The sequence below is a fragment of the Vigna angularis genome, chromosome 5 (genome assembly GCF_016808095.1).
Source record: "Vigna angularis cultivar LongXiaoDou No.4 chromosome 5, ASM1680809v1, whole genome shotgun sequence".
Taxonomy (NCBI): Eukaryota; Viridiplantae; Streptophyta; class Magnoliopsida; order Fabales; family Fabaceae; genus Vigna; species Vigna angularis.
Genome location: NC_068974.1, coordinates 21,039,074 through 21,052,654, shown reverse-complemented (window position 1 = coordinate 21,052,654; position 13,581 = coordinate 21,039,074). Strand labels below are relative to the sequence as shown.

The 13,581-nt window shown below is 35.7% G+C and overlaps 1 protein-coding gene across 1 annotated transcript; it reads left to right on the top strand.

Moving 5' to 3' along the window:
* The first annotated feature begins 410 nt into the window (after positions 1-410).
* On the top strand, positions 411-1,232 carry LOC108339269 (uncharacterized). The gene has a single exon (XM_017576408.1). The coding sequence runs from the start codon at positions 411-413 to the stop codon at positions 1,230-1,232; it is 822 nt and encodes a 273-aa protein (XP_017431897.1).
* Positions 1,233-13,581: the final 12,349 nt, after the last annotated feature.

Sequence of the window (13,581 nt, the reverse complement as noted above, 5' to 3'; positions counted from 1 at the left end):
AAGTCCTTTTTACATTAGTGATCACGTTTTCTTTCTACGGTCATCACTCTGTTCCAAAGCACACTACTGGTCCAGCGTTAACAGTGGTATTTAGAGCTACAGGTTAAAGAACCTGGTGAAACTCCGAACAAGAAAAGAGAGACTTAATTTGCGAAGAAGGGTTCTTGTTGAAAAGCGATGGCGGGGATGATCCAGAGCAGCTTGCTAGTGTTTGACGAAAAGAATTACGATGACTGGTGTGTGAAGATGGATGCTATCTTAGGCTTTCAAGAAGTTGACGAAATTGTCAAGAGAGGATTTAAAGAACCCTCAAAGGGGGACACAGATGAAGCAAAGAAAGTCTACAAAGAAAACAAGAAGCTGGACTATAAGGCACGGCACGCATGCTCCTGCATCAATGTGTTTCTGCGATGATATTTCAAAAAGTGTCAAGAGCAACAACAGCCAAGGAAGCTTGGGATATATTACAAGATAGATATGGAAATTCAGGAAGGGTGAAGAAAGTGAGATTACAATCGCTGCTGAGACAATATGAGCTCTTGAGTATGGGAGAGCAAGAAACCATTGAAGAATATATTGGCAGAATTCAGGTGGTTGTTAATGCGATGTGGGCGTGTGATAAAGTGGTGAAAGAAAAAAAGATCGTTGAGAAAATCTTGCGAACTCTTACACCCCAGTACGATCACATTGTGGTGGCGATCAAAGAAAGCAAAGATTTGGGAATTATGAAAGTTGAAGAGCTACAAAATTCTCTTGAAGCTCATGAGCAGCGCCTGATAGAGAGAAGAGTGGCAGAAAAAAAGGCTATACAAAGTACAAATCAGGCACTGCAAGCTAGAAGCATTCAAATCTACAAGAGTCGCGGAACTGGCAGAGGCAAAAGAAGATCACATAATGGTCGTGGTGGTCAAAATGGAGGCAGATTCACTAATACTTTCGAATTGACCAAAGATGACAACAACAACGAACAAAAGGAAGGAAATTATAGAGGAAGAGGAAAGTACAAAGGAAGAGGAGGTAGAAAGAACGTTGACAAGAGAAATGTACAATGTTTTACGTGTAATAAATATGGCCATTACTCATCTGAGTATTGGCACAATGAAAACGCTAAGAAAGAAAAGAGTGATGAGGCGAATCTTGCAAAAGAGGAACTGGAATCGGATTTTGATCACGTTTTGTTGATGAGTTTCGCAATGCATGACAGAAACGATGACAACTGGAGAATTGCATAGGAAAAACATGTTCAAGAGACGAGTGGGGTAACAGACAAGTGTCTAAGAAAGACCGACCGAACATGACATGTGTCGCTTGCTGGAGAAACAAGCCATGAAGATGAAGAAACGTTGTGGTATTTGGATACAGGTTGTTCCAACCACATGATTGGGAATACAAACTGGTTGCTTGACTTAGACACAAGCATCAAAGGCATTGTGCGTTTTGTGGACAACACCATCATTAGAGCTGAAGGTTCGGGCAAAGTGATGATCACACGCAAAGATGGAAGATCAGTGTACATGCACAATGTTTTATATGTTCCCACAATGAAAAGCAATCTTCTAAGTCTCGGCCAACTCTTGGAGAAAGGATATACCATGAAGATGCAATAAAGGCATATTGAGGTATTCGACGAGAGACAACGAATGATACTCAAAGCTCCTCTCGCGAGAAATCGAACCTTTAAAGTGAACTTGAATGCAACAAAGATACAGTGTCTGACTACAATGAATGTTGGAGAAGAAGAGTGGTTGTGGCACTATCGTTATGGGCATCTAAATTTTAGGAGCCTGAGTCAACTGAAAGATAAAGATCTTGTGAGAGGTATACCTACAATTGTTGCACCGAACAAAGTCTGTGAAAGTTGTGCTGTTGGAAAGCAAATCAGAAAGGCGTTTAACAGACACGCACCCAAGAGAGCAAGACAACTGTTGGATGTTGTACATGCAGATGTGTGTGGTCCTTTTGACGTGCCATCTCTAGGAGGTAACAAATATTTTTTACTCTTTGTAGATGAATTATCTAGAAAACTCTGGATATATTTGTTAAGAGAAAAGAGAGAAGATTACACACAACTTGTTAAATTTTGTGTTATGGCCGAGAGACAATCTGGTCAACAACTCAGGATTCTCAGGATTGATGGTGGAGGCGAATTTAATTCTGGAGAAATGAGTAGATTTTGTGCTGACAAAGGGATCCTACATGAAGTTACAACGCCTTAATTACACATCTCAGCACAACGGATTAGCTAAGAGAAGAAACCGAATGCTTTTGGATATGACCAGGTGTATGATTAAAGGGAGAAGACTATCGCATCACCTATAGGGAGAAACAGTCTCGACTGCTACCTACTTGCTGAATAGAAATCCTACCAAAGCTCTGTCAACATGCACACCCAAAGAGGCTTGGACTGAAAAGAAACCAGATGTGCATCACCTAAAGATTTTCGGTTCGGTCTGTTACAAACACGTCCCAGTTGAACGAAGGAAGAAGTTAGACGACAGAAGTGAAACTCTCATTCTCGTAGGTTATCATCCAACAGGTGCATACAGGATGTATGATCCAGAGAAGAGGCAAATCTTGATAAGTAGGGATGTGATAGTAGACGAGTCTGCTACGTTTAGATGGGCTGATGCAGAAACTGAATCAATTGAGCAATCTGGTGCTGTTATGCCTACCTGGCTGGAGGAGAAAAGGGCAAAGGCGATTAAACAGATATCTACAAATGGAGACGCTGAAGCTAGAAGGTCATAGAGAACACGATTTCCATCTATGAGACTCGCTGGTCATGAGTTGTTTAGTGACTGATATCACAGACTCAGGTGATATAGTTCATTATGCTCTTCTAGCAGGTGTTGAGACACTTTCATGGGACAAGCCATCAAAATTAAAGAATGGAAGGAGGCTATGTTGGAAGAACTTTCAACAATTGAGAAGAGCAGGACGTGGAAGTTGGTGGAACTGCCTCAACATAAACAGGCCATAGAGGTGAAATGGGTGTTCAAAACTAAATATAAACCAGATGGAAATGTTGCAAAGCTGAAGGCCAGGTTGGTTGCAAAAGGTTTCTTGCAGAAACCCGGGATAGATTTCACCGATGTTTATGCTCTTGTGGCAAGACTAGAGACTGTAAGACTTATTGTTGCCTTAGCCAACTTCAATGGTTGGAGCATTTACCAAATGGACGTCAAATCCGCATTTCTTAATGGCCCTCTCGAAGAAGAAGTTTTTGTGAAGCAGCCACCTGGTTTTGTTAAGAAAGGACAAGAGCTGAAAGTATACAAGTTGAACAAGGCTTTATATGACCTCCGTCAAGCACCACGAGCCTGGAACAAACACATTGACGCATTGCTTATCAGGTATGGTTTCCATAAATGCACTGTTGAATATGGAATTTATATGAAGTTTGTGGAGCAGCTAGGTACTCTACTGGTGTGTCTGTACGTCGACGATCTACTGGTCACTGGAAGCTCCACACACAAAATTGAAGAATTTAAGGTGAAGATGAAGAATGAACTTGAAATGACAGATCTTGGTAGCTTGGGGTACTTTCTTGGGCTGGAATTCGTGCAGACAGAAGATGGAATGTTCATGCATCAAAGAAAGTATATTTTAGAGACTCTGGAGAGATTTAACTTGAAGAACTGTAATAGCACATCTGTCCCAGTTATGGCAAACTTACAACTCACGTGTCAGCAAGAAGAGACCAAGGTTGATGCAACCCTGTTCAAGCAGATTGTAGGAACTCTTCGTTACATATGCAACAACAGACCGGACATCAGCTTCGGAGTTGGGCTTGTCAGCAGGTTCATGCATGATCCAAGACAGTCTCATCTTGCAGCAGCCAAGCACATTCTGCGCTACTTGAAGGGAACAACGGATTATGGTCTTCATTTTCCCAGGAAGGTTGACAGTACGTGTGATATTTTGAAGGCATGGTGTGATGCAGACTGGAGTGGTGATCAAGTGGATAGGAAGAGCACCTTTGGATACCTGTTCAAATTGATGGGAGCTTCAATATCTTGGTGCTCAAAGAAACAAAATGTTGTTGCACTCTCGTCTTGCGAAGCAGAGTATATATCTGCAGCAGAAACTGCTTGCCAATGTGCTTGGCTAGAAGCTATTCTACGAGAGTTGAGGATTGAGCATTGTAAACCAACACGATTGATGGTGGATAACAAATCAGCTATCAGCTTGTCCAAGAACCCAGTCTCTCATGGCAGAAGCAAGCATATAGAGACTAAGTTTCATTATCTCAGAGATCAAGTCAGTAAGAAAAGATTAGAACTGGTGTACTGCACTACAGATGAGCAAACAACAGACATCTTTACTAAGGCATTACGGAAAAACAAATTTGAAAGGCTGAGGGACTCTCTTGGTGTTAGATCTTTGAGTAGTTTAGATTTAAAGGGGAGTGTTAAAATGTAAAACTAAACTACCTAACGGTTTTAACTGTCAAAAGACAGTTTTCTACTTCTGTATCTGATATACATATATCAGTTTCTTGTTAATGAGAAGATTATCGTTTTCTCTATTCTCCTGCATCACGTTTTCTTTCTACTTTCATCACTCTGTTCCAAAGCACACTACTGGTCCAGCGTTAACAGCACATAGTTTATCATATAAAAAAAGAAGTTAATATAAGAAACAAATCCATGTATTTTTTAAGTATTAGAACTTAACATAGAAATCACGTTAGTTTAGATGTTAAAAACATAGTTAACTCCTACTTAGATCAAATATGTTACTTTTGTATTTCAAAAGGCAAAAGTCTCATTTAGGCTTTCTACACATGTTTTTATTTCAAACTTCTGTCAATTTCATGTATGTTGTAGTTTTCTTTTTTATGTATCCAATAAAGAATCCCACGTGATTACGTGAGGGATTTACCGTAGGATTCACATGTATAATATAATAATAAATAGACAACAGTGTGATAAATAGACACGAAGAAAAATTATAGTAGATATTTACCATATAAATAGCTTAATCCTTTATGTAGTCGATTCTTTCAACAGAAGAGTTTGACTTATCTTCTGTTGTGGTGCTGGCAATAATTTTGTTCATTTTCACACCATGTGATGTTGCCATTTTTGTATGCACTTATGTTTCGTTTGTTATGTAATGCAGCTGATCACGTGTAGACACATCGGATTTGATGTTTTTCTGTTGGTTTGCATGTGTTGGGTGAGGAAGTTCATTGGCTGTTTCCCTTTTTTGTTAGTATAGATCTTAAAATCTGTTATTTTTTAGAGTTAAAGAAGGATTTAAATAGATTGGAAATTGAGTATTTTTTTAGGGAAAATAACTTAAGTCATCATATCACATTAAGTTTTGACAAAGAGAATTGGTAAGTGTTATGGAAATGGAGTCAAGTTTCATCGTTGTTGAACCCAAGTCATGTTCGTCAAACATCAATTAAAAGTATTTGTCATAGGTTAGTCGATGCTAAAGTAGGTTCAGTTCAAATTGTAAGGACAATAATGGTGTAAGTAATGTATAACTTTTCATTTTTACCTCGAATCATTATTTATAGATTTTGTAATGAACTTTTGGTTACGACCGGTCTAATTACGATCCAAATATGGATAATCGTGATTTAGCCATTAAATGGGATGATTATGAAATTAATCCTCTCTAGTTTGATCGTTTGATCACTATAGTTTTGATTGTCCAGTCTGGTTCAACTTGTTGGGAATTCAAGTGTGAGTCCAAGTTCCACATTGGATACAATGAGAAAGTATAACACCATATAAGGTTGAAGATCCATTAATTCATTGTCTTAAAGTTTTGGATAGAGAGTAATGTCAGTTCCTAACAGGTACTTGACTGGACGGATGTACTGTATAGGAAGTATGATCAAATTCTATTTATATATTATTGTATTCTATTTTCAAATTTTATAAAAAATTTGTAACCCAATATGTATATTAAAGATTTTAGGATTTCTCATTTATAAATGGGAAAGGTGGTGCATAATTTTTGTGAACAATTTCATAAGCAATTAAGAAATGGAGGGGTCGGAAATGGGAACACAACTATGAAACCTTTTTGTGTGGTCGTTCTCATTGTCAAGCCGCAATTTATACATTTGAACTTTTACTACAATTGCCAGACCATGTCCATCAATTTTATATCACCTCAATAATAAAAACTTAACATCACATTCGTTGTGTTCCTGTCTGATTATCAAATTTGTATAATATTTGTCATTTTATTTTGTTTTTAATGTTTAAGATGTAATATTGCTTCTTTTTTAATTATATTTTTTATGTTTATTTATGATCAATTCATTACTATGATGCAGGAACGACAACTGATAAAATGCAAATCACCTTTTTAAGATTAGAACAATCATTGGATATTTTTTTATTTCCGCATAAAAATATTAAAAAGCACATAAATCGTAGTCCGTCCATATCAGAATTATAATATTTTAGTTTTGTATATGCCTATTAAAAGATATTAACTATTAGGCTTATAAACTCATATCTCCCTCTTATATTTATATATATATATATATATACTTGCAAAATTATATATAAATTTTGTCGCCTCCTTGTGTCATTAGCGTTCGTGAATTCAAACTAGGACTAAGGAAAAAAGAAATCTCTGGATTTTGCACGAAAGCCTTAGGTTTTTAGTGGTTTTGACTCCATGTACTTTTACATTTCAAATTTGATGTTCGGAGTAAAAAATACATGGTATTAATCATTAAACTTAGTGTTAATTGATTAATCCGGATAGGAGCTAAAAACTCAAACTGTCTCTGTAATAATCGATTAAAACTTGCTTTAATTGATTAGCTAATCGATTAATATATAGATTAATCGACTAAAGGTGACAATTAGAGTTTTCTAGTCGTTAAACTAGCCATTGTACTCATTTTAATCGATTAACGAGTATATTAATCGATTAAAAGCGTTAAATGGCTGGAAACAAAGAACAAAAGACTATTTCCTTGAGTCTATAAATAGGCTCTCATTTTCCTTCAACATTAACTCTTTCCTTGTGCTCTAGAACTCAGAAATCATTGAGAATTGTGTGATCTTGTTCAGCTAAAGAAACTCTTGTTTGTGGAGCTGTTGAAGTGCTATTGTGGGGACAGAGGAATAGTTGGTTCATCCTTGGTGCGTCTGAGGAAGTGTTCGGAAGAGAAAGTCATCCTTCGTGAAGTATTTGAAGGAAGTGTTTCATCCTTTGTGAAGACTCAAAGGAGGTGCAGGTTCATCTCTTGTGGTATGAAGAGAGGTGGTTTCTAAACTTTTACAAACTGTTTCTTTGTGATTGTAATTTATAATTGTTTTGTGAGTAGTGAACTATTTATCTTGATTTGAGATAAGCGACTGAATGTAGGATTGGTAAGATCCGAACCAGGATAAATTTATCTGTTCAAATTTCTCTCAACCTTACTCTTTTTATTTATTGTTATTATTTGCTTAATAAGTTAAATTGAGAAGAAATTTTAAAAGGCACACGTTTTGGCAACAGAAAAATGATTTTTTTTATGACATAGTACAAGTTGTATTTTTAATTACGAGGATAGCATACTGTGCTTTATATTTACACAAGTAGCACAACTTTTTCTTAGGCTAGAATTCGGTTTTTAAGAAACCGAATTCTGACTTATATTTTAATTTTTTTATAAACGTAGGTTAGAATTTGGTTTCTGAGAAATCTAATTCTGACTTATATTTTTTTTTTATAAATGTAGGTTAGAATAAGATTTTTAGAAAACCAAATTCTGACTTTTATTTTTTAAGCATTTATAGGAAAAGTATACTGGAATTCGATTTCCAGCAAACCAAACTCTTACTTATATTTTGAACCCTTTACCAGGCCTTCAAAAAGGGATCAACGGTCTGACACCTCACCTCAATTGGAGCAAACCACCAAAATGTACATTTTTTTTATGAAATCAATGGTCTAACCTCATCATTGGTGCAAGGAACACACCCAATAGTAATAAACTGATTGACCCATATCAAAAAATGGAAATTTTTTACAAAAATAGAGCAAAAACCATCACGGGGAGTGCTATTGTTCCAACTGGGGAGTACAGTTGAACTTTTTGTACAAATGACCCTCAAATCCCTAGTAATCGATTACAGGATTCATGTAATTGATTACATTTTCTTTAATTTTGACCCAAGACACAATAATTAACTTTAATAGAGGACGAAGTGATTGACATCAGTGAATGAAACATTTTCTTTAATTTTAACATAATTGTCTTGCATAACAAAGTTTGAAACACGATTGACATTATGACTACGTCGAACATTAAAACTAGTACTTAACTAATCATTCCTCATGATGGGATGTGGACCCTCTAATGCTAGGATTGTGAGCACAATGATTCTTGTGTGGCATGGGGTTTGATAATATGAGTAATTTCATGGGTGTGCTCGTTCCTTGATGTCCATTTTAGTCTTGATTCTGGATGATTTTGATCGATCCTTTGCATTCCTTTTTGTGGCTGGATGAGGCCAAATTGTTGTGCCTCGGTATGGTGGCCAATATTCTTCTTGTCGTAGTTCCCCAAACATATTATTATACACTTTCATGATGACATCCAACCTATAGTAGGGACTGATGTAAATGTTAAAGTCGTGATGAGCATGTTTGCAAGCTGCTAAAACATGTGAACACGATAGATGAATCTTTTGAAACTTGCCACAATCACATCATCGTTCATCCAATCTAACAACAAATTTTCCTACAGGTCGTATTTCTCTTGGGTTTACCATCTCTTCGACTCTGAATCTTGTTGTATATCTATCAAATTCAACAACCCTGTGGGTGTTTGATTTTGAATCAGCATCTTGTAGGACCTTCGTGGCATTTTCAAAATAGACATGACCAACACTTATCATTGTAGTTATCTGTTTCCCTCTTTCTGTGTGAAAAAGGCATTGCATCTTGTGTATGTGGCCAATACTATGGAGGAGATTGGTAAATTTCTTATCTTCTTCAGGACTGAGTTAATTGCTTCAGCTAGATTTGTTGTTAGGTGACCCCATCTTCTGCCTTAATCATACGCAAGTGTGAATTGTTCTCTTGGAATTTGATCAATCCAAGCTGCTGCTTCGGGATTGTTTTCCCTAATGATATTGTAGTAATAGTTACATCCTGGCTCAGTCATTGCGTATGCTGCAAAAATATTTAAGAAAATAGTAATGATTAAGGATAAAGAAGAATAATAAAGATGACATTTAATTGGTTAAATGGTTTTAAAAAGAAGTAGTTACCCATGTTGACAAGGTCCTTCTTCAAACTTGTATCCTTGAATCTTTGAGTTAAATTTAGTGCAATGTGTCGAATGCAATACAAATGCACGCATTGTCCTTTTGCCCACCCACTGCTTGATCTGTTGAATGCTACACTAATGGAGTTGTGGCAATCCCAAATTTAGCACAAGTTTTGTTGAGGTGTGATGTGTCTCCTAAGGGTTTTTAGAAAAAACAACCAAGTGTTTGTTGTTTCACCCTCAACTATAGCAAAAGCAAAGGAGAGTATGTGTTTCTCTCATCTTGTGCCACAACCACCAAAAGAGTCCCCTTATATCTTCCATACAGGAATGTTCCATCCACTTGCACCAACGGTTTGCAATATGGGAATCCATCAACACAAGGTTTAAAGGTCCAGAAAAGTCTTTTGAAATATTGTTGGTTTTGGCAGACCTCCTGTCCATCAATAATTGGTTGTGTTTTCAATTTGCACACAAAGCCGGGAAGAAAAGTTTTCATGGCTTGTAGTAGGCATGGCAATTTGTTGAACGATTCTTCCCAATTTCCATACACATGTTCAATTGCATGTTGTTTAGCCAACCAAGCCTTTATGCCTGATGTAGTGTACCTCATAGAGGTCTTGATGGAAGCAATAATTGTTTCAATTGGTGTGGATGGGTCAGATTCGACCATCTCACATATGTGATGGGAAATGATTCGTGATCCCAGCCTGTTGTGATCTTGTGTGATGAGTTGCGTGGCATATGTGTGTTTACCATCATTTTTTCTTATTTCCCAGACTTGATCTCGTGTACGAAGGATGGTTGACAGTTCCATGGACATTGTTGATGTACACATTGCACCCTCAACCTTGTTGTGTTAGAATGTGTTGTTTTGTATGTACAATAGTTTTGTATGTGAAATGTGTTTAGAGCATCAATGACTTGTTCCTTCGTTTGGAACCTCATTCCCTGAGTCAATGTTCCAGGTTGATGGTCGAAATTTTCATGCAAAATCGAATAGTGATCATATGCATGAGGATTGATCGAGGTCGTATCCGAATCAAATTAATATGCAATAAAGTGCAGTATAAACTAGAAACTAACTCTTAGGTCGTCTCTCAAGGACCAACAATTGGTTTAGCCATTAGATCAAACACATGGTGGGGGGTTTTTGAAAGTGGTTTTGTGAAAAGAAATGAACTGATTAACACACAATTTAAACACAGAATTAAAGACAGTTTGGTCATCAGCTTAGTTACAATGTTTCCAATCCTCGATTACCAATCAATTAAACGCGTTCTCGCCCTATTCTAACTCCAATATACCAACTAAGTGAAGATTAATTGGGTTTTCCTAAAATCGAATTAAGCAAACGAATTCAACACATTTAATCAATCCTGTACCAAATAAATTAATTAACTAAGTGATAATTAACCCAAATTAGACCACTAGGCGTGTTCTAGTCATCAATGCACATCATATTCAATGAAATGCAGGGTCAGTGTAGCAAATTCACAATTAATGCCCATAAATCTCAAGCAAAACGCTGCAACGTCGCTAATGACCAAACCAAACCAATTAAACTTCCATTAAACTAATTGCAAAACAACTCAAGCATTAAAAACGCAAAACAGAATTTGAATATTCAAAAACTCACCCAATGCAGAAACGAAAACCCCAATCCTAAAACGAAAATGAAAATGAATTAGAACATTAACACAACAAGGCAATCTGGACAGAAACGAAAATGCATTGTGTTGGAACGAAATTCAAATGCGAAATTAAATTGGAGATTCAAAACTGAAACACAATTGTCATTGTAAACTAACTTAGAAATGTAGAATCAACAATGAAGCATAAAATGAAATTGTAATTTAAAAAACAAAATTGATTAAGTAATTGAGGGGATAAGGGTTCTGTGTTTTGATGATGGAGATATTGAAAAAGTTGTGAAGTGGATGGACCGATTAATAGTTTAGTGTATGACTGTATGTCATTTTGCCATTCCCCTAAGCATGTGTTGTTAATGTCAAAAGAGTGATGCGTGGGTTGGGTAGGTGAGGGTGGTTCATCTTGGTTAGATTGTGTTCCAAAGATCGGTATAGGAGATGGAATAATTGTAGTATAGGTGGAACAATGTTGTATGCATGTTAAAATTGGGTTGGCCTCTGTGATGTCGATTGTACCTTCCAAGTCATCGTCATCTTGAATCTGAGTGGTTATGAAGGTGATATGTCTGCCAAATATTTGAGTTGGAAATCTAAAGTATAGGATTGGAGGTGGATGGGTTGGAGTATTATCTATATTAATCTAAACAACGTAAAATCTCTGTGAATGTGAATCATGATTTTGGTGTCCGATGTAAACAGATCACTTTCAGGATCAAGAACAATGTCGCCATTATCGTAGATGCATGCGTAGATGGAAGCTTCCATTTTTACTTGTGCTAAAAGATGATTGCCTGGAAAATGCACATTCAAAAAACAATTAGATCATTATTCATGTTTCAAAAATCAAAATTGTTACTTCATTAACCATGTTTCTAAAACCATTAGTATTTATTTTGTTAATTTTTATAATATTTCACATTAATAAATAACATATTTTAGCAATTAAATATATTACATTATAATTTTTTTTTGTATAATTTAAAATTAAAATATATTTAACTAATTACTAGTTTTAGTATAACTGAAATTTTAAAAAAAGTTTGAAACCAAATTACCTATGAAGAATATGAACAATTACTTAGAATAATGTAGTGCACGAATGGAGAAGAACAACAAAATGAAGAGTAAATTTAGAGGTCTGAATGTGTGTATTGTAAGTGGTTGAAAGGTGCATGTTTTATAGATAAAAGTTTCACAATAGCTTAGTTGATGATGTCACTTGCAATAACATATTCATTTACTAATGTGTAGACTAACATCAGATAAGTTGAACAATGATAAATAACATGCAATCCTTCAATACATTTTTGAAAAATAAGGTAAGTCATCCTCAATCTAGATTTAGTGAGAAATTTAAGTTATTAGACAAATCGTAACAAAGTTCATTAGGGGTTGTGTTTGGTTGAATTGGTGTAATAAATGTCACTATCTCAACATGAACCTACACAACTTTTTGTGTTGCCGTAAAAAATATTGCCTCTAAGTCCTCATCTGCAGAAATTATACATGAACGATAATGTGCAACGCCACCACATTTGTATATTGGTAACTTGTATCATAATTCAACTTGATATTGGTTTAGCGTTGACATGTTGAAGTGGTTGAGGATTGCTTGCTTCACTTCAACAATATTCATCGTCTCAACAATGGTGACCCAAGCAGTTTGGAAACTAATGTATGTTTTGGAATAGTTTTCTTCTGTGAAAATGGTGCCATTGAAGTACACTAACACATGTAATGGTGTAGATGTCATGGCTAATTACAACGGTTTTTTAGTGACTTTATTGGATTGATCGATTAGGGTAGAAGTTCCTTCATTTATAGGCTGAGATATCGATTGTGCACATTGTGTATCACTTTAATGTAAGGGTTAAAAATAAACAAGTAAAGGTGAATGAGTGCATTTATTGTTTTCACACATGTTGAAGGTCTGACAAGTCACACTCAATGTTTTTTCCATATTTGTACCACTTTGTATGAAGCAGCTGACAAGTCGTCATGGTTGAGGACGACATTCAATTTGAAAGAAGTCGTTAAGTATACTAAAGACTTCTAATTTATGATATTAATTAAAAGTCATTATCACTCATAACAACTTTAGTTCAAATTTTTTTCAAAGAATTCGTTACCCCAAATGACGACTTCATCTTTTTCTTAATTTTGTGAAAAAAGTTATCCACATACCATATGACTTCAGTTTAGAAGTCGTGTTAGGTTCGCACGAATTTCCCTCTGCCTTGTAATTTTTGGTTCAACTACCCCATTTTTGTAATAAATGAGTCAAAGTAACCCATTTTTTTTAAAAAAAAAAAACCTATGCTCATATTTGTTTTCAAAAATAAAAGATTTGGATATTTCTCTGCTACATATAAGTATTATACATAAACTCGAGTCCAAATTTCCAAATTTTGTTTCTATGAAAAACCTTCTAATTCAAGTTAAGACCTACTACTTTTATTAATTTTGTTCTCTAACTTGTAAATTAGATTTCTGATAGCTCCCTAAAAGTTAGGAATGTGGATAAGGATATCTGCAATATTATTGCTAGTCGTGGTGCTTATCTTGCTTCTATTGGGATCTTAGGTATCTCGAAGAAGATGGGAAAATAAAGTATGAGTGATGTTAAGGGTGATAAGAATGTGATAACCATGGATGGTGGATTGTATGAGCATTACACTGAGTATA

Excerpts from the sequence above, each read along its gene's own strand:
- LOC108339269 (XM_017576408.1), top strand. The coding sequence starts at position 411 with ATGATATTTCAAAAAGTGTCAAGAGCAACAACAGCCAAGGAAGCTTGG.